This window comes from Acanthaster planci, linkage group LG17 (assembly GCF_054643075.1).
Source record: "Acanthaster planci isolate LZ-2023a linkage group LG17, COTS_SCS, whole genome shotgun sequence".
Lineage (NCBI taxonomy): Eukaryota > Metazoa > Echinodermata > Asteroidea > Valvatida > Acanthasteridae > Acanthaster > Acanthaster planci.
The window spans coordinates 18,408-40,276 of record NC_141793.1 but is presented as its reverse complement, the minus strand read 5'-3'; the positions used below and the strand labels follow the sequence as shown (position 1 = coordinate 40,276).

Genomic DNA, 21,869 nt, shown 5'->3' with positions numbered 1-21,869 from the left:
TTGGTTTGAAAAGATAACAATTTTTCTAAACTGCTGGTGCTATTCAGGAGCTTGGTTATGGTATGATTGTATTTCTTCTTTTTTTCGTAATGCACAAATACATGTAGTTTTGTTTCTCACAGTAGTTTCTTACGTTCTGTTTACCTTCTGATTTCCTCAACTTCAGTAGCTCTCCCAGCTCCTAATTCTTCTCATGCAAATTGTAACAATGAACATGGTGACGGGGCTTTAATAACACACATTAATGAGACAATTCCAGCCACTCACCTAAAAAAATTGAGGCAGAAAGGACCAGTGAAAGTTTATGCTGTCTATGATGAAACTACATCGACAACAAAGGCTGGACATTCCATACTGGTGGAGAATGGTGATGTGACACGTTCGAGATCCAAATCAGACACTTCGGCTCTTGAAGTACCAACCAGAGTGAGATCTGAGCGGTCTTTATCTGTTCTGGAAAAAGCCAAACCTCTTGAAGGTATGAAGCTGAGTTTTATGCCGGAGAGTATTGACATCGTGGAAACGCCCTCTGTAGCCATGGCAACTGTACATGTGTGTACCAGCAGTGAGATTACTTCATGTCCATCTACCAGGGTGAATACTTCTAACCAAAGCATGGCTATCAGCCAATCACATGAAACATCTGATAACGATGTCTCTTTTGCTGAGGATCTACTCAGGGAAAGGAAAGTCAACTCAACAGCTGATAATCATTCCATCTTTATTCCTGGGTCCACAGGTTAGCTGACAGTGACATTGTTTGTCATCAACTCGTCAGTTCACAACTTACTTGCTGTGTAGTCGCACTGTCATTAACATTCAATTAATGCTTGCTAAGATCCATGCTGCTTGCTTACAGTGATTCATTGTATGGTCATCCTGTTAAAATGAAATTGGAATTGGCTACTAGCTAGGCAAGAATGTATGAGTTATCAACCAAAGTACAGTGTACTGGTGTAGATGTTGGATTCCAATTCACCAACATTTCTCCTATTCTACCAGTAAATAAAAAAGAGTTCTCACCAACCCTTTCTGCAAACTTGTGAATTATTTTTGTGCAGAAAAAAAATTAGGATGATCCTTTTCAGTTTAAGGGCATTCAGCTTCAGCCTTTTTCAAAAATTTTATCTGTCTAAGCGTTAAAGATAAAACTGCTCAGAAGTAAAGATCTCATCTTTTAACGATGAATGCAGTCTTTGGTGTATTAGTGGAAGCTGTAGCCAGTAGCCAAATTAACATGCTTTTTCAGGACTTGTTTGATTAATGTCATCCTTGATTACTGTATTGTATGGTCCTTGTACTAAAAATATAGTTTCCTCACATTTTATCACCAGAAAGTGCAATTTTTAAAAATTAATTTTAGAAGCTGCATGGGATTTTCACATTTTATTATCACCTTCATCGAAATTTATTTGTGTCTGTCTTTTTCCATTTCAAGTCCACCTGTGTCAATTTCAAACCTGTTAACAACTGTTTGTCAGTACTGAATAACAGAACCTGTGTTCATATTCATACACTTGAATAAATTACAATTTACATACTAAGCTTGCACATCATCACTTGAACATCCATTGCTTTGTATTATTTGTATTATCCTGCAGTGACCAATCACATTCATTTCTCAGCCTGTTGTCTTGTGCCCTTGTAAGGTACAACAAAAATATTTCTTGATAAGATACATTTACATACTTAACCATTTGATGCTGGATGACGTGGAAACACATATAATTTTTGTTATTGGTTCCATTGAGGACATGTACCAGGTACACTCACTTAAAAAGCCTTTTTTTTTCATTTTCCTGTTTGATGTATTAAAGGGCCGTGCTTGGTTGGGTCAAAGCACAGTTGCAAGGTTGAAGAATTTGCAGGTAAAAAACCTGCCAGCAGCTTTTTTGGGTTATCAAGTCCAATGTGTTAACTTGCTTTGAAAGATAATAAATCTCAAAATTGATGTTTGGCTGTTTCGCTTTCCCACTGGTTCATACACTGTAGCTTGGTTTCATCCAATACCGTAATGCAATAAGAATAACAAAATATTTATGGTAAACCTTTTGAAGCATTGGTGGCTATTGATGCTTTTAGGCTGTATACATGTAGATGTCTGCTTGCTGAAAAGGTTTTAAAATTTCTGTTTACTCGTACATAAGTTTATGTATTAGTGGTTCACATTACTGTTGTCAGATGGTTCATGCTTACTTTTAACAGACACAAAAGCTAATGAAATGCTAGTGATGAATTCAATCTAGACTCAAAACCTCTCAGTTTTGTCACAAGTCAAAGCTTTGTTCTAATCTACATGTAGTTACAGGTTGCAAGTTGCTGAGCAGCTTTGTATTTTTGGAATAATGATCGTACATGTAGCTGTAGCTGAAGGATTACTGATATACCAACACTGGTAACAGTGATATGTGCCTCCCCACAGTTTATTTACATGTAGCTTAACTTATTCTAATTTATACATGTAGGGTTAATGCAACTCACCGCATTTTAACTTTGTACCCGTCAGCTCAGTGGGTGCAGGGGTGAATTTGTTATGTAGTGTGTATACGAATTTGTGTCGATAACAACCACTTCTAAATCCTTGTTTCAAATTGAAAGACTGTACTATTATGCATGCTTGGTACTAAGGGACATTTTGTATGGTTTCATCTGTCATTTCAAATTTATGATTCAAAATCAAATTACATGTACATGAGGCTGTTGTCATACATGTACATGATCAGTTCACAAATAATTTTGGACAGTCAACTTTCATTGCATCAGGTTGGAAGTTTGGTATGGGGAACTGCAGTGGTCATAATTTCAAATTAAACATTTCAGTGAAATGTCAGTATCATACATATACCTTTAAATATATCCTTTTTGTTTCTCAACAGCAAAGGACAGTAAAGCCAAGATGGAGTTGCTCTCTCATATGATGAAGATGAGTCTTGATGCAGACACACAGGATACTGATGATTACCCTCCTCATACACAGGCAGATGATACCCATGATATGTTTGAAGAAAAATCTGTCCATGCTCTGGCATTTGAAGTTACCAGAGAATCAGCAGAAGATTCTGAGGGAAATGCAGGAGAGTCTATTGAAGATCAAGATGAAAAAGTAGAAGAGAAAGAAAGAAAAGATGCAACTAAGATGGAAGAAAGCTACAATAAAGTTGAGGATGAGAATACAGACAAAACAGAGGAAGAGTCTGTACAAGAGGTAGTGAAAGAGAAAGAAGAGATGAAGGCAGATGAAAGGCCAAAGAAAGATGAAAAAGGGAAACTGACTTCATCGGAAGCACCAGCAGATACAACAGTACAGAAATTAAATGAACAATATTCAGCACTACAAGAACAACTAGCTGCATTACAAAAGCAGATGGTTATACCTCAACAACCAGGAATCATGGAAATACAAATGCAACAGTTGCAGCAACAGATTTTATTGCAGCAGCAAATCATTAGTCAGATGATGATGTCATCTAACCAACAGCCAATGGTAATGCCTCTTGCATTCCAACAACCAGGGATATCACCACAGCAACAGATGATGCTGTCTCCACAGCAAATGATGTCACCCCCACAGCAGATGATGATATCCCCACAGCAGCAAATAATGTCTCAACAGATGCTGTCGCCACAGCAACAGATAATGATGTCACCTCAGCAACTGATGATGACTCCACCAATGTTTTCAGCGGTTCATTCCGTCCCTCACAACACTGCTCAGCCAAACGTGTACACCCAACAAGTGATGCCTACTGCTACAGTTCAGGCTCAATCTACTCCTATTTCATCTACTCACGAGTTGAATGAATCAACTGTGTCTACTACTCAAGATGTTGCCTTGCAAATTAATGATGATGACTCTCTGTCTAAGAATGATGAGTCCCCATCGAAATCTGATCTTGTTTCAATTAAAGATGACTCACCTTCTTCAGATGATGTGATTACAAGTGAACACACTTCTGATATTAAAGATGACCATGAACCACAGCCTCTTTCCCCTCCAATGAAAGCAGATGAAGTCTCTGTTTGTCATCCAACCTACCATTTTGCTAGATCCCGAGATGTTCCTAAGAATGAAATCACAGGCGTCAAGGCATCCCCACCAAGCACTCTCCGCAGCCCTCAACATCAACAAAGACCACCTCTCTTCAAATCCCCTGAATCAAATGAAAAGAAAGAAGTGACTGAAACAGAAACAAAGGAATCACCTGCTGCAGGCAACAAAGAACCTACTGGTACTTTGGGCAGAAGACTCACAGTTGATGATCACAATCTACCACCAGAGGAGAGGCACATGGGAGACAAAGCTGATGTGTCAGAAACAGAGGACAAACATGTCGAAGACAAAGCTGATGTGTCAGAAACAGAGGACAAACACATGTCAGGAGAAAAGTCCTCTATCAGTGCATTTGCAGTTGCTAATTCAGAAGCTTCTAAACCAGCATCTTCCAGTGTTCCCAAGTCACCCAAACAGAAGAAATCTGGTTTTAGTTTATTCAAAAAGAAGACACCAAAGTATTCTTACATCCTATCTGCACAGAAGGAATTCTCAAGGAAGTCTGAGACAGAACGTCAACGTACAAGCTCCAATCCTCCTGAACCTACAAACAAATCAGAAAGTGATCAAGGGAGCAGAGGTAGGGCCCATACTCTTGATTCATATGATCCAACTAGGGAAACTCATAGTTTGACCTTTCACCTTGTAAGAGGTGGGTCCCAGAGGGAGATGGGTGATAATGTTCTTATTTCCTCAAAAGTTCCAACTTACACAACCAATGAAATGCATCTCAATACTGATGAACAGCCTGTAATTCCTCCACGAACCTCCAAGCCAAAGACATCAAATGTCAAAGTGTCTCAAGCAAACTCATCTCCACAGGATGGAACAACTGGGGCCCTTATTCTTTCTAACCAGTCCCCAATTTCCGTTGTTACTAACACAACACTTACAACAGTAACTACATGTAGCAGTGCTCCAACTGTTAAGATATCAGTTGAAAAATCTTCAATAACAAAGCCTTTTCTTGGAATTAGCTCAGTCTCTTACCAGGAAGATCCCAAACCTGTTGAAAAATCTGGCAAATCTCAAAAATCTGAGCCATCTCCAAATAATGCAACAGTACTGGAAAATTCATCTAAACAAATATCGCCAATCCCACAAAAATCTAAGGCAGAGTCCTGTGATTCATTTGAAGAAATTCCAGTGCCCCCAGTAAGAAAAGTGCATACCAAATCTAATGATGCCTGTAAGACAGAAACCATACATGTAGATGTTGAGATACAACCAGACAGGGGAACTTCAGAGAGTGCTCTTTATCCAAGAAGAAGAGCTGAGATCCACAATTACAGATCCAAGGAAGAAGAACAAGCAAAGGTCAAAGGGGATGCCAGTGTGTCACAGCTTAGACAGGTGGGGCTGTGCTCATTGTATTATTGCCACAATGCATGAACCTACATGTACCTAACGTACTGCTGGCGGCCGACAACCACTTTCCACACTGCCCATGCATGTGAGCATTCAAGGTCAAAAGGCATCAACCTGTTCCCCAGTCAGAACCCATCCCTGCGCCTTATCCTTGTTTTAGCTGTCATCCATGGTCTATATTGATGTGTCACCTTCCAGACAATTCTTCCCTTTTGCTTGTCCCCCGTTGTGCATGTTTTTGAAGCAGTATGGCTGTCTTTAACAAACACCACATAATCAAGGTAGGGATGTCAAAACACCTCGCAATTGGCTCCTTGCTCCCAGTCTTTTGTAAATTGCTTGTCAGGTGTTACATGATAGATGATTTGCTCGAGTGTCACTGGCTTTCCATCATACACAAATGCACTAAAGTTACCGATGCATCTACACGTTACCTGTATAAGGTCAGAGGTTATCTACACACCTGTCTTTGCATTTTCCCACTGCACCCACCATTCACCCACACACACACAAATGCCATGCATGCTAGACATGACAGAAAGCTTTACAACAAAGGTGCATCCATCTCCTGCTTTATCCCTCCCATCATACTTGCTTTGTACATGTACCTTGATTTGAGAGTGGTTAGCTCACACTTTGTCACTGCAGGGCTGTGTACATGTAGACATCATATTTATACTGAAATTGATCTGGCATCATGTGCCCCTTTACACGTCGTCCTTCAAATCAGCCACACCTCACATATCACTGAATCACATAGATTACTTGTATTGCTATATTCATGTACATGTACATGCTGAAGCTACCACGTTCCTTGGTATGTAGACATCACAGTCCAGAGGTCAGAGATCATCCATTTATTTTATGAGTTTTACATTAAATCTTGCCAATGGTATTCCTGTAAATAATCCCAGGCAAGACAGCTTGAAGCTTATCTAGATTTTGAGTCAGGAGGGGGCTTAAAGGGATTTTTGTTTTGAAAAACAATCCCCCAAGTAAGAGCCCCCCAAAGTTGTACATCGTCTCGTGTCTGAAGTGTTTCTTAAAAACTCAAACATAAACAAGTATTGACAACCTCCCCCCATATGCCACTGAGGCAAAGTGTAAGACATGTCTTAAAGCTGCATTTGGTGCTGTGCTGTCGGGTCGTTGTGCACATTTGAAATTGACTGTAAAATACTCTAAGATGGTTTAAGATTAAGACAGAAATGATAACAATTGTTCATCGCATGGATTGAGTGTAATCAGCCAAAAAAAAATTTTGAATGCATAATCTTAAGAGAACACTATCAGAATTAAAACTATGGTACTCCATGACTTTTTGTAATAGCTTCAGTCATTTTCTAGTTGTAGATAATGTGTTATATAAAAAGAACCTTTCAAGTTTTCTGTCATTCCCTTACAGATCTTTGGCCAAGGTAATCCATGACATGTAGGAGGTCGTCACCATGGATACAACGTAGCAACCTAGGATTCTAAACCCCAGCCATTGTATTTTCTTTGGCAACAAATCTAATTTGTTTGAGAGATCTATTTGATATTGTGTGACTTGCTATTTACATATAGGAAGCCTTTGACATATTGTATAACATTCAGTACTGCTTTGAACTAGAGTTCAGATTCAGTCTTTTAAACTGACACTGCACTGTTACAGACCCAAAGTTTAGTCAAATGTAATCCCAGAAATTCAGCCATATATTACTGTGTACATATTTGACGTAAAACATCAGGTGTAATCGAAAGCTTATAAACTTTTTTATATATATACTTAAAAAAGAAAATAGGCGGAAAGTTGCCTGACCTGATTATAGGTGAGTGTATATACATTACAAGCAGAGGAGGTGGTGAAGGGATATACATCAGAATGTTATTGAACATCTATGCAGATGTACGTGTAGTACCACTGAACCCATAGTCCTGAAATTATTTTCAGTGTTTGTTCTATGTTTTGACAGTTTATATGGAAATGCCACCTTACTGAAGACCATTTTTGTCTGACATTTACATTTTCAAAATACAGTTTTGCAAATCTGTATTGACAAGTTTCTTTTGAAATACCACTGAGATGAAGTTGAAACCTTTTGCCTCCTTGGTAAAATTGCATGAAATTAGCCAAGAGCAGATTGCACCTTAGCTAAGTATTCAGACGTGTTTTCTCTACCACTGCCTTCACACATTAACTGGCATGACATAAGGTTGAAAATTTCTTTACTGATTGTGACATTTTAATTGCTTTTCTTTGTGTATTCATTATGTATGTTTGTATTGATGTAAAAATACTAACTCCACAAATCAAAAAGATACATTTGTGTAAGCCAAGTTCTACACATGCATTGTTCTCATTTTATTTACAAAGAATGCCAAGATGTGGCGCTCAAGAACCAATCGTTTTCAATGCAGACGGAAGTTGAGCAAAACTAGCCGCAGGCCTTTCTTTTTAGTTTAGCTTCAATTCAGAATGCTTGAAGTAAAATGTTTGACTTGTATTTAGTAAAGTAAAATATGACTTGTAAAGGTACAGTATGTTACCAGCGAATTCATATATGACATCTGAACTGCATCATGACAGCAATTGATTACTGAATTTTTTGTGTATGTTTTCCATGACAATTTTCTATTAACCGACGTTTATAAGGAACTAATAACTCTAATAACTCTCAGTATTGAGAGATAACTCAGAAGCATGACACATCAAAAAATAAATGTGAAATGTGGCTTATGGGGCAGATCCAAACAGTGGTGGTGGTTGTTGTTGAATTTATTCTGTAATAAAAAGTACTTTGACCATGCTTTGACAAAAACACTCAGTTTGAGGATTGAAGACGGGTGTTGTCAATCATACATCACAGTGCCACAGCCTCTACCCACTAAGCTTATGTACATGTACTTACTAGGGTGAATTTAATTCTGTAAAAATTGGTTAACTTGAAGATTCTGATATTAATCAATAGAAAAGAAGTATTTTATTGTATTCTTTTATACATGTGTATTTAATACATGTAATCATGAACAATTTATCAATCATTACTCATGCCTAACTAGTACTGTAGGACCAAGGAAGATGAAATGCATGCTTTTAATGATAATATACACACCACGACACTATTTCACGGATTAATTTGAGCAGTGGTATTTACCATGGATGTGACCATGGAACTACATGTATGTATATAGCTCACAATTAAGCCACTCCCCAATCGTATCTTTTTTGTTTGGAGGATTGTTTCTACCTTATAAGCTAAATGGACTGTTGGCCAACTTAAAGTGGGTGATAGTTGTCTGTTGGTTAATAGTTGCCTGTTGGTTGCATCTGCCAAGGACTGGGAAAGGTAAGCAAGCTGAAATATCTTGCTCTGCCAGGAACTACTTTTTCAATGCATTCCGTCTAGGTGCTTCCAAGACTACTGACAGGTACTTTGGCAAAAGTAAGTCTGCCATAATTCAGACATGAATAATTTGCTATGTAGTAGTTTTTAATGTGGGTGAAGATTTCGACCAAATCTGTGAAGAAACTCAATGGCGTTGGGGCATTTTGAATGTTCTCAAATCAACACTTGTATTCCAAGGTACAGTACAGAATTTGCATAATTTACAGCCACCTGTACACACCCTGTACTATACCAATTAAATCTAAGTATCACCTTGGTATAATTTAGAAGTGTAAATGACCAAAAGTAAGTCTTGAAATTTATACATATTGGTGTTTGTTAAATAACCTTGTGTATCCCTTGAAAATAGTGTGTGAAAGAGTACAATAAGTATTCTAGGCATGCAGATAATTCCAACTTGCATTTAATTTTACTGTGTCCATGTTTGCATTTGTATTCTCATTAAGAAGGGCAAACTGAAGTGCAGGTAACAGATTGATGTAGCAAGTAATTTACAATTGAATTCATACACATTCAAGTCCAAATGATTGAGGGAAATGTGGCTTAAATTTGTGGGACTGTGGGAGGATTTCTACTCAACTTTTCAGAATATTGCAAGTGTCACGATTCTACTTTTGCAAGGCTAAGAATCTTGGTGAGGTTTTATGTTCAGTTACAGTTTACCTTGCATGAACTACTACATGCACTGTCACCGTCACTATGAACTAACGTAAAGGTAAACCTTTGTGCGCACTTGCATTTTTACAAACTAACTCACAATAAGTTATTTGTTTTTATGAAATAAAAATTCTTTTAATTTACTAATGCCATTTAGTGAAATAGTTTGCAAATGGGCAATTTGTTTCAAAATCTAAACTAGATCTTCCTCTGAGTCTTTAATCTAAAACATGAGGAAACCAAAATCCAGAATTCACAGGTAAGTGTGCCAAATGCACACGCACAACCCCCTTAACTTTACATTAGTTCTTGAAACCTCAATTGTTCACTGCACGGGTTTCACAAAGTGCACTAAACCAAGACATGTCTTTGCCCTTAGTGGGTCACTTCAATACAATGTAAAGAAGTTAAATTATGCATGCATATTCTACACCTTAAGACTAACACCTGTGAAACTTACAGGAAGACAGGTCACTTTGCACTGATGTTGGTTTTTCATAGACTTTTCCAGAGATAACTTGTAGTTCAAGAGTTTTTGATGAAATATGTGACACTGAAATTTACTGTCACACTGAATTCAGCATTACTGGAAAAGTATCTTTACTCATTCTTCAGAATGCTTTGAATAAAGCACACATGTGCCTTCATCTTGACAAAATTATGTTGCCTCCAATGCTTTGTTTTCATGGCAAGACGTTTTCATTGAACTTACTAACTTCATTCTAAATTCATTTCAACACGTAATTACCTTTCTCCATTGAGTTGAAATTCTGCATGAAAATGGTCAAAATGCGGATATGTGTCTGTCCAGTTGGAAACAACTGGATTACTGAAGGGACACACATGACACAAGATAACCTATCACAGAACACTGCCAATGCAGCTTGCGAAATATTACTAATATGATATACAAAATGGATGCGAGATACATGTGCAAAATTGAGACAAACACAATGCAGTATGTGCAGAGATACAGGTACTGGGGTACTAAGACACATGCATGACTGTTTAGTACGGTCATTGCACAGTCTTCAAGTAAAAACTGCCTTTTAAAGGGTAAGCTAAGACTCTGTCTTCTTCGACAGTGACATGGAGACTATTACTGGTAGAATTGTCTTTAGTGGTCTCACAAACCCTGTGTGAAATCTTTAAAATGTTGCACTACAATCTTCTGCCAGAATTTGATTAGCTTGTTGAACACGTTCTCTCAGTTTTGACTCCACCTGCAAATCGGCAGTTTTACTAGTGTTTTTCTTTGAAAGTAAAAAGTGCAGCAGAAATAAACGGAGACTCTCACGGAAGCTTTGCAACTTTTGCAACGATGTCACCGAGCTGAACACAGCCATAACAGATTTCTGGGATGGACTTAAAAGTAGTGATCTCAAGGTTTGCCTGAGAAAGTGAACTGTAGTCTTGTCAATGTCTGCAAATTCTATCACCTGAAAATCAAAAGGTAAGAAGAAAAAGCTTTAATTAGTCTCATCTCCAGTTGGTGAAACATTTTATCCTTAAATTGAAATGGATTGTGTTATTTTAATTAAAGCAAGGTTAAGTGAGTCAAAACAAGTGAGTGTGGATTGGGAATAATGGACCCTTCCTTTGAGTTAATAGGAAATATTCATATCACAAAATGAAAATACACTAGATTCCTGTTACAGTACTCTAATTGGAATGAACTTATTTGAGCACGACATCTGTACAGTACAATCATGCAACAGCGTCATGCACATTTTACACTGTCCACAGTGCACCATTAGTTTAAAAGCAAATTAATTATGGAAAAATTTTTATCATGCAGGTGTATTCACTATTGTATGGGAATAGGGCTATAAAGTGGAACAATGGATCTGAGTCATTTTGCATTCAGATGAAATATCAGTTCATTCCCACTTATTTGTTGAATTCTACAAATTAAGTGCAGGCCCAGACTCCCAACAGAAAAAAGGATACAAGTAATTTTATTTAGATGATGTGTTAATGTGCATATTTTTAACTAACCTTCAAAACAGAAATGGAAATAGCTCTGAAAAGCAACATCTGACTGATCAGAAGAGCAAGATTTCTGCTAGAGAACTCTGAGAGAATCTTGAATTTGTCCCAGAAAGCAAACTGGAAAGCCATCTATAATTAAAAATCCAAAATAAACCGCATGAATTAATGTTTGAAAGGCATCATTAGGTAAGTTTCTCCATGTATTAAGTATAATATATTTATCTAGAAGAACAATACAAGTTTTTGACCTCATCTTTTGGCTCACTGAGTGGGTCATTCTCTTAATATAGGGTTCATTTTTTTTCATGTCTCTGTCACACCTGACATGACAAAGATCAGAACACATTCTTTAATACCAACAGTCCCAAATCCTCCAATTTCAATATTACTTTGCATACACCCTAGGCATGCTAGGGGGTTAGGGTTAATACCAAGTAGTAGCAAAGTAACGGTTATACAAAATAATGGCCAAACAAAGCCAGACAAAAAGAAGTTTAAAAGCAACTTCAATATTTTTATTTGAAAGTACACGGGTCGGGTGTCACAGGAACATGAAATAGTCTCTTTCAACCCCCAATGTATATAACGACCCCAGTGTATGATTTTTTTTTCACTGAAATCAAATACTGTGCATGGTGGTTGAGTTAACTAAAAAGTCAATTGTAGATCACTCACACCATCATTTCTTCATGCTTCCATAATAGTAACTTGGGCTAAGAAACAGTGTGGTTCACAGAATGCTAACTGGGTACCGGTGATTAAATTGGTACCTTGTATTTTCTGTCATGCTGGCATAGTTTGGTTCCAAGATGGGCATAGTATGGATTATACACTGACTCTTGCAGGCAACAATTGATGATGACATGAACAACTTCTCTCTCTTGGCCAGACTTCAAACTCAGGTGCAAAATCTTCTCATAACCATCTAAATAATCCTTTGAAGGAAGTAAATAATGTATGAAGTATTAGCAATTTCATATTGATGGAATGTATCTCCCACCATGGATACCTGACCTCTACAGTTAAGGGTTCAGGGTAGGTTGTCTCTGTTCTGCATGTTCTCTGGATTGTACTGGCATCTAGATAACATCTCACATGAAAATGAAATGAAAATTGGCACACTTGAAACAGATTACAGAGACCATTTTACTTGAAGCACATTCTGTGTGAACGTGTAACATACCTCTGCGGTCATGACAATGCTGAATATGGCCTTCCTTAATTCAGTATTCATTCGCTGTTGCCGAAACAACTCTACAACTGTGTTACTAGGTGTATCAATGACAACTTGTTTCTCTGAGGAACTATGCTGTTGCACAGGTTTTGGTTTGTTGCTAGACCATGATGAGCCAATAATCCACCAGCGGCCTCGTTCCTCCACACTTAGAAGATGTTCCAGAGAAATTCGCAATGTAGTCTCTGAATCAGTATGACCTAATTCCACAAAAAAGAAGAAATTATCAAAAGTATTGTCAGTATTTTAAAACAACAGTCTCCTTCAGGCTGCAATGAAGAAACTCTAAAACTGTTGAGAAAGCAATGGAGACAATATTCAGTGTAATTCTTTCCAAAACAGGTGGGAGGTCGGATACCCCCAACCTACATAACTTATATCCCAGACACTTGACCAACAGACTAACCCTTGGCTTTAATCATAGCCTTCAGTGTTTTCTTCATTCGCTGTAGTTGGTCTGGATCATAGTTTGGGATCTTTCGGACATTGTTGTTACGAACTGCATAAATAGTTTCCAGCATGAACTTGACTCTTGACCTGAGGAAAGATAAGCAGAAAGTAACAATGAGTTTAAAAGTGAAGCGAATGATACGCGACACAAGTGCATGTACATGTACTATCAAGTCAGTTCCTGTTTGGGGATATTTCAGGCTATGTGAAATTACTTTGCTTTCATGAAGCAACAAATGTCTAACCCTGCACTGCATTAAATGAGGCTTGAATAGAAAACATTACTGCCAACACATCATATCATCACCCGGGGAGTCGGGTTGGTGTAGTGGTTCTTTCCTTGCCTTCCACCTCTGCTGTCCAGGTTCGAATCCCAGCCTGGTCCACATGTGCATTGGGTTTTCAGTTCCTACCTGATTCCGTGGGTTTTACCCGGAATATTTCGCTGGGCTTTTCCTCCCACCTCTAAATCTGTATCTGCTTCTCATTGTCTCCTTTCTACAGGTTTCATTAGGCTTGCGAGCTACAGTGCCTGGGGCACTTTTGAGAAATCCATGGTGTCAATACCAGAAATGATAAGTAATGATAACAATAATAACTAATATGAAGTTTAATTTTTGCATTACTACTTACTGCCGTTGGAATTCTTCTGGGCATGTTTTGGCTTTGGTTTGAATCTGCAAGATAATTTCCTTCAGTGCTTCTGGATCATCCTTTCGTAGCATCAATCCTGTATCTAGAAAACCCCCAAGAACAACTGATCCAATAGACGAAATGCTTAAAAAATATGTATCATTATAAACATAAGCAAAGAACAACCTAAAGGTATTTCCCTGGTTCGGTATATTTCATTCAGGGGTCGCATTTGATTAAAGTACAAACTACAATGGGAACGGTGGAACAACTTACTTTTCAGAATGAGGAGAAGCATTTCTATATCTCTCTCAGTAAAGTTGTCTGCTAGTTTACGGATGATGTCATACATCAAAGTGCAATGAATCACCTACATGTATGTTAAAAACAATCATGTAAACATACCACTACATGTATTTTGGAAAATAAGTTATCTGAATCAGCATCTACTCTGTCCCTTAAGATGCAGGTGTTATTTTTCAAATGTTTAAATTCCCAAAAGTCGTCAGCCTTTCCATTTTGAGCACAAACAAACCCCTCATCAGTTAAATGGAGACCGATTTTGGGAGTGTTTTTCGAGTGCCACATTCTTGGTAGCGGCACAACCCTAACACACGCACTTCACAATCATCTTTAAGCCAGCAAAGTCCCGTTCCCACCAAGGAGCCCACATTGCCAAGGAAACTGCACCTTCTCTTGTTGCCCTTTGGGCCAGATTGATCACAGGAAAGTTTAAATGCCTTGCCCAAAATTATTAGAAATCTAGACTGACTTTCAAGAAGTCAGCAATTAGGTACATGTACTTTACATACAAGTATCTATGAATTTGGACCATATTTTGCATAGGAATAGTTGCCGTCATTTCTTAGGGCATGTTTCATAGTTACAAAAAAAAAGCCAATCAAAAAACTTACTCTAAAGTTGTAGAGGTGAGTGAACAGTAGGATAACATTGTCGCATTGTTTACCATCGCCATAGTTTTCTCCTTGTGAATAAAGATCTGCAAACCTTCTGGCCAATGTCTCAATGAAATGCGCTCCTATCAAAGAACAAAAGTTCATGAAAACAATACTATTTCTGTTGAATATCATACAGCGGGCTCCAAGATCAAGTTATCAAGAATGCATCATAAATCTGAGTACTAAATGGAGAAATTTTACCTTTGTCATAAACGTCAGTTGGCATTTTAGGAAGTTTACCCCAAAGACAACAGCTGTACATCAAGTACGTGTAGTTAACACAATTTAGCACTGACTTTTATGAAAGTGCCTCATTACAGCTTACTGCATTAGGTACCAACCTTATTGATTTGTATTCTCCCGTCAGGGTTAGGAGCTACATACATGAAAAGTTAGAATTTAATTCTTACCAACTTCTGTGCCAATGCTTGCATTAAGTACAGCGATCAGCATGATGTGTTCCATGACTAACCTGTCTCCACTCAATAACTGACCAACACAGGAGTCTAGCACCAATTCAGTTAATAGTTGATTCATATCTGTGAACAATTCAGGCAAAAAATGTCAGACACAAACTCCAGTCTCTTCATTGATATTCTTAACAATCACCTTTGAACCTTTGTACATAAATGTATATTTGTACCTGAGTCAATGCAGGGATAATGATATAAACATTTCAGAGTTCACTTTCACTGATCACAGGGCAAACAACTGAGGGTACGTGCATTTCAAACATGCAGATAAATATACACATCGTTTCTTGGCATACCTCACAATATGCAGGCACAGTATTCCTTTGCATTCAGTCATGTCAGTAAGCTCAACAAAAAAAACCAATTTTGCTCCCACTCTGAACAATCTGATAAGTAGTTTTTTGGTCAGTTTCTTAGCATATTTGCCACTTGTCACAGATACATGTACATACAACCCAGAGCCCAATTGCCTCTTAAATGTTGTCCGAAAGGAGGAAACATAAAGTGTATAGTTATGAGCAAGACAGCAAGTCCACTAAATGACTTTAAACTCTTCATGAGGAATTCCTGTTTTGGGGTCCACATGAAGTACATTCCTACCAGTGCAAATAATGAGCAATATTGAACTGAGTTTTACTCTTTGAAACTGTTTTAAAATGTGTGCAGGTTGGATGAGTGATAAAACTCAGAAATAACAGATATCCAACAACTGTTGTTATGCAGAAACAATTTGTTGGTTGCAACCCAAATTAATGCACACAATAGTTTTAATTCACCATGAAGTGATATTCATGTACCAGTTTATGGAGCAAAAATTATCTGTGATACATCCATTCCTGGTGCTATCAGTGGTTGAATTGTATCAAGGGTGCAACTTTGCTTGAAGACAGAGTTAAAAAAAAACAATTAATCTTACCATTGCGGCTGTTGGTCAGATACAATTCTTCAATCTGTCCACTGATTGACTGTATGTTAGACTCACTTAATCTTTATAGAGGTAAGATAAAATTGCAAGTCAACATAACTATGAAATGTAAATATATTTAAGAAGTATTTTCTTGTCAATATATGAGCCCCAGAGAGAGAGAAATACTGTACGAGTGTGATTTATTCTGTGCGTTGCTTATTCCAAGCTTCATCACACCAATGAAAGTTGACTTAAAGTAAACTGCTGCTAGTCTTAACTTTACAGTTTGTGTCAGAGGATGCACTATTTAGTACACAACATGTATCTGAAACAAAGTCTCCAACATCACAGCTGTTTTTCTTTGTGAACTTCACTTACATGTATATTCAAATTATTATGCCATTCATTCAAATGCATCCACTTTGAGTTACAGCAGTGTGTCATGATATGGAGCTTTTCACCTTTCCTACATGTACATGTACCTGTTGATTAATCCTTTCAGCTGTTTCTGTAATCTGCCAAGCTGTTGATGTCTCTCCTGATTACAACCCATCATCTTAGCTCTTTTCTGTGGTGGTATGTACGATTCAGTGCTCTTTCTTTGGTGTTCATCAACGACATTGCCATATGGATCCATCTTCACTGCTGATGACTTTTGGGGGGCTAGACTGTCTTGATGTACATTTGAGCCATCCTTTTCAATGTGTGTATGTTTTCTTTTTTGAGGGTTTGATGTTTTCTGGCCTTGTAGTTTAGATTCCACATGGGCATCAGTACACTTCTCCAACTGCTCTGCTTCATCCATACCAGCCTCATCTACATGTATGTCAAGTTCCTCATTGTCTGTACTTTCACTGGTTCTACAACACTGATGAGATTCAATCCTGGTAAGTTGCTTCTTAAAACTGACTGATGCATGCTGGTCACTGTCACAACCTGACTCATTGTTTGAATCACTACTTGCTTCACTGTATGCATCCAGGTCACTATGTGGGTTGTCCTGACAGTCAACAGCTTCATCTGCAATCATCTCATTATAGTCCTGATTCACAACATCTAAAAGATCTGTCAATCCAATATATAACGTTTGGTGCTAAGGCAAATTTGATCAATTATAGCAAAAATCACCACTTTCTGAATGACACATAATGTAAATGTACATTGTAGCCATGTTTTATTTTTCATATTAATTATTTCTTGTAATGATACAAAATGTGCCCAAGGCACTACAGCAGTCCAGTTGAAGATAAAGAGACGCAGTTACAGTTTTTTGAGGTGGGAGGAATTCCAACCTGGGCTACAGAGGTGGAAGGCCAGGAAAGAACATCTGTACTACATGTACATGTATGTTAAACTGATGCCCCATGTAATGAAGCCACGTGCACCGGCTACACTAATGACGGGTTAAAAAAAGATACAATATGGATACCTGTATCATTGGAAGGCAACATTAGCTTTACAACATCACAATTACGTACCTATACATCATCATCCATAAAGGCAGATAGAAGCATTATTTCTCGAGTGCAGTCAATCCTAACTTTTGGTGTTTTGTGCTATATTGTAGTTGTACATTGGTAGTTGTGACAAACACTCAACCACTAATGTAGCATATGAGATCAAACCAACTACTGACGATGTGTCTTGCTAGCCTGATAAAGAACCAGCGAAACCATGGCCATGTACATGTACACTGAATGTTCCCACCCATGGCAGATGATGCTCAGAGTGCTACAGTAAACATATCAATCACACATACAACACTTGGTTGGGATTGTAGAATCACCTGTGATGCTAAGATCAAGTGACCACAGCATAGGATTGATGTGTACGAAGGAAGATTTTGGTCAACCGCTCTGCAGGTGAATAAACGAATGACTTATTCAAAGTACATGTATTGAAGGATACAGTCTAGCCCATCTGCTTTAAGGGCAAATGGTAGAGCATTCTTCTTGATCTTCTTCCTGAAATTCATGTTGTTTTCTAACTTTTTTATGGTTCTCTCGTCTTCTTTGTTTGCTAGCGCTAGTTCTTCTTCTCTCCTTGCCACTGCTTGCTCCTAGAAAAAATTGTGGTTTTAAATAATCACAATTTTGTGTAATTATGTGAACATCTACTTTGTTATTTGAGACTGAGAGAAAACATAAATATCTACTGTCATAACCTCCCAAGGGCCATTTCATTTGGACAATTTGGTTTTTATGATTTGGAGTATTTTTTACTCATTTGTGAGCAAAACTGTCATGTCATCCAAGCTGCATTAACTTTTTCAATACAACTCCCACATTTGTTGAGTTTGCTCACCTAAACTTTCTCTTTTTGGTGATTTATTACAAATTCAGAGATATAAGCAACCGAGGGAAATCTTACTTCTCTAAGCTTTAATGCTCTGTTGCGTTTTTTGCGCTTGTTCTTCTCCCGGTTCTTGCCCAGTACTTTCAAGTTCCCTTGAAATGAATCCTTTTGAAGATTACCAGCATTCTGTGAATAGAAGTAAAATAGTTTGTTGTGACATTACTAAAATGTGGTCAAAATTGCTTTACAAAAATTCTTCACAACTACATTGTAAGTCTATAGTTTCTCAACAAGTTGCACATGGTAACATTTTAAAAGTCACAATTGTTTTTATCAGCCCTGTTTGAAAGTACATGTACAGCCATACTCCACGAACAGAAATTTTTGATTGTTTGTACAATATCCATAAGATGGATGTATTTCTTACCAGAACCCCATACATGTCATTTGTAACAGTTCTAGACCCTGCTTTGCAGTACTACCTACTCACAGGCTATAAACAGTTAGCACCTTCAAATTTGTGACAAGGTCTATGTGACTTGGACTTTAGCAAGTACCAAATAATGTGGAATGAAGCATGAAAATATACAGGAAGGCCTTCCCCACATTCTGACATTAACTTTAATTAAAGGGAATAGGGGGTTAGATACGCTTGTGGCTGCACCACATACAAGAAAATCTCTCTCTTATGAGTGTGTGGTTCTGAGAAGAACTGATGGTGGACACTTGACATTTCAAACAGTATGCTCTGTCCGCCTTCAGGAAGGTGACTGGGAATGGGAATAGGGGGCATGTGGACTCGTGGTTAGGGTTTGTACCTTTTGATCATAGGGTTGGGGGGTTCGAATCTAACTGGTGGCAGTATGATGCAATCATGGGCAAGTCACTTTACTCCCATGTGCCTCTCTCCACCCGGGAGTAAATGGATACCTGTGAGGGCAGATTTGGTTACGTTAGCCATATGCACCTGATAGGGCAGCATCAGCTAGTATACTCCCCAGGGAGCTGAGACAGTTTCAGGAATGTTCAGTTGTTGTGAGCCCAGTGTGCAGGGATAATGATAATACCGCGCCTTGAGCATCAGCTGTGTACATGTATGTGCGCTATGCAAGAATAAGCTATTATTTTTATTATTATTAATATTTGTTTTGCCAGGGGAGTTGGAACAGTGTTGTAAATACAGAAATGTGCCTTCCCCGATATTTCTACATGTGAGTAGTCTCCGTAACCTGGTATCAGGGAAGGTGTACAATGAATTCAGGTGTAACATACATGTACATGTACGTACTGTTTGTACATGCTCTCTCAGGGTACACCTGACCCAATAGCCCTCCCACAACATAAATGTTTTAAATGTATCATTCAATATGACTCTTGCAAAATAGGACGAAACATATTGGGGAAAATTAAATGTTTGGGACAGCACTTTGTCATAAAGTACATGTAGATGGGTAGGCATTCACCACATTAAGGGGACATGTTTTTGTGTTAAGGGGACAAGTTCTTTCGTTAGGCAGATTTGGACCCAGTTGAAGGGGCATTTTTTTTTCCCCATAAAGATTTTGGTCCCCAGAAAATAAGTAAAATATCGATTGTACATGTATGTCGCACAACTACAGTGTGGGAGTCAATGTACATGTACATTCACACTTTAACTCACCAACTTTTTTGCATGGTAGGCTTTTCCTCTGACTTTTTTCATCTTCCTTTTCTCCTTCCGAGAAATCTCCTGTCTGTTAGTTCTACTAGTGTTCATGGTGGACTTTCTTCTGTTTTTGCCATCCATTCGCAAAATCATTTTACGTATCCGTCTGAGGTTGGGAGGCCCTGTAATGTGTCTACAGGACCTACTGCTGCCTCCTCTTGTTGAAGATGACTTCATTGTTCCATTATGATGCGACTGAAAATGCACAAGTTCCATGTAAATATGTAATAAAAAAGTATAATTTATAAAAAAAAATTGAAATTTAAAACTTAGAAATCTCCCAGTCTGTGTAAATTTACATGCAATCAGTGCATTTGCATTAGACATGTATGTGTAGTATGAGTAATTATGGCATGATGCAATTATTCATTGGCAATACATGCAAATCTACTTTCAATTCCACTGATCATCCATGTACTGCAATGACTTGGTCAGTACATGTGCTGTTCAGCAAGCTTATGGTGTTGAGTTCGAATCAGGCATCAGGCTCTTTTTGTTCTTGCTCTATTTTCTCAATCCAGGCCTTCATCATGTAGCCTGGATATAATAATAGTTAAATGAAGGTTAATAGTTACTTACTGAACAGTGAGGTTTTAATTCTACGCCGTGGCTGTTATTAGGGCAGCCCTAACGCATGTCCCATTTTCTATCATTACGGTACTGCAACTGCACAAGCATGCCAACTTAAGCACAGATTTCGGACCTTATTTCCCTTTAAAAGAAAACCTCCAAAGCCTCCAATGAGAAAAGAAAAAAGATTCCTGCTTAGGCCTATACCAACATAAAAAGACAATCATGGTATAAAATTTAGGTGAAAAAAATAAAACAGTCCAAGCCAGGTTTGAACTCACGCACCAGTCGTTCCAAACCTTGACCACTTGGCCACAAGCGTTCAGCAATCCAGGTAATTTTAAAATATAAAATATATAAACCATCGTGATCCATCGTGATGATCAGCTACGTCATTGCACTTGCACAGTTCAGTGCCGTAATGATAGAATATGAGAAATGCATTACGACTGCCGTAACGATAGCCACTTCATTAATTAATTAGATTGGCCGACATTAGCCCAGGTTAGATGTCTACATTGCATTGCAACTAACATCCAGGGTACAAAAGTCCTACTCCTACATGTACATGTTCTTTTAGTAGGCCTACTACAGTACTAGTACTAGGCCTATGAGATATTTTTTTCAACATTTTTTTCTCACATTTCCACCGGACAAAGACAGCTCAAATGTCGCTAACAAGCATGGTAAGTGCCTTGTATCACAAATTCCATAAACACTGATGAATGCTGGGTTGAAGTTACTACATTGTAAATACACCCGCGGACAACGTATTTTGCAGGAAATTTTCCGAAACGTAAAGTCGCAATGCGATGTAGACGTCGTCCAACCTGGGCTAGGCCGACGTAATGTACTGCGCTACGCCGGACCATGGTGGTGCATGGTTGGCATGCTCGGACCGTACCCACTGTTCTGAAGGTAGGCCTAGTCATGCTAGTACTCTGGATACGTGGCAAGTTTGGAACTTTCACAAATTACATGTAGGTCAGAAGGTGAAATTTCATCACACATCAAATATTCAAATATATATCTCGATTTACGCATCCTTCCTGCAACACAGTTCTGAAAAATTGCCCGTGAAGCTAGTTCATGCTGCCTTGAGTTTAGACAGGTTTCAGTCCACTTTCTGACATCAGTCGGCTGTCTTGGTAACAGGAACCAGACCCGTCTAAAACAAATCGATCCG

At 38.2% G+C, this 21,869-nt stretch overlaps 2 protein-coding genes across 17 annotated transcripts in view; one reads left to right on the top strand and one right to left on the bottom strand.

Annotated features, from left to right (window-relative positions):
- The window catches only part of LOC110983818 (uncharacterized), a 24,640-nt gene extending 14,514 nt beyond the window's left edge, over positions 1-10,126 (top strand). For 5 of the 12 annotated variants that reach the window (XM_087147768.1, XM_087147766.1, XM_087147762.1 and 2 more), the window contains 4 exons: positions 167-739; positions 1,818-1,868; positions 2,877-5,404; positions 6,825-10,126. In XM_087147768.1, the coding sequence (XP_087003894.1) occupies positions 167-739; positions 1,818-1,868; positions 2,877-5,404; positions 6,825-6,848 (3,176 nt within the window). In that variant the 3' untranslated portion in view covers positions 6,849-10,126. The remainder of the gene's footprint in view (positions 1-166; positions 740-1,817; positions 1,869-2,876; positions 5,405-6,824) is intronic. The other 7 variants (XM_087147769.1, XM_087147764.1, XM_087147772.1 and 4 more) reach the window with 7 other exon arrangements.
- LOC110983819 (nucleolar MIF4G domain-containing protein 1-like) lies at positions 8,360-21,869 on the bottom strand. Of its 5 annotated transcripts, none has more exons than XM_022243390.2 (15): positions 21,553-21,866; positions 20,069-20,308; positions 18,484-18,594; positions 18,022-18,172; positions 16,596-17,178; positions 16,123-16,193; positions 15,144-15,272; positions 14,689-14,813; positions 14,051-14,144; positions 13,775-13,877; positions 13,098-13,228; positions 12,641-12,891; positions 12,228-12,392; positions 11,464-11,586; positions 8,360-10,904 (listed from the first exon to the last, which is right to left on the bottom strand). In XM_022243390.2, exons 1-15 carry the CDS (start codon positions 21,613-21,615, stop codon positions 10,614-10,616), a joined length of 2,631 nt encoding a protein of 876 aa, XP_022099082.1. In that variant the 5' UTR covers positions 21,616-21,866; the 3' UTR covers positions 8,360-10,613. The 5 variants fall into 5 exon arrangements, with proteins under 5 accessions (XP_022099082.1, XP_022099083.1, XP_022099084.1 ...); XM_022243391.2 differs by having other exon boundaries at positions 21,588-21,863; XM_022243392.2 differs by lacking the exon at positions 21,553-21,866 and adding an exon at positions 21,326-21,546.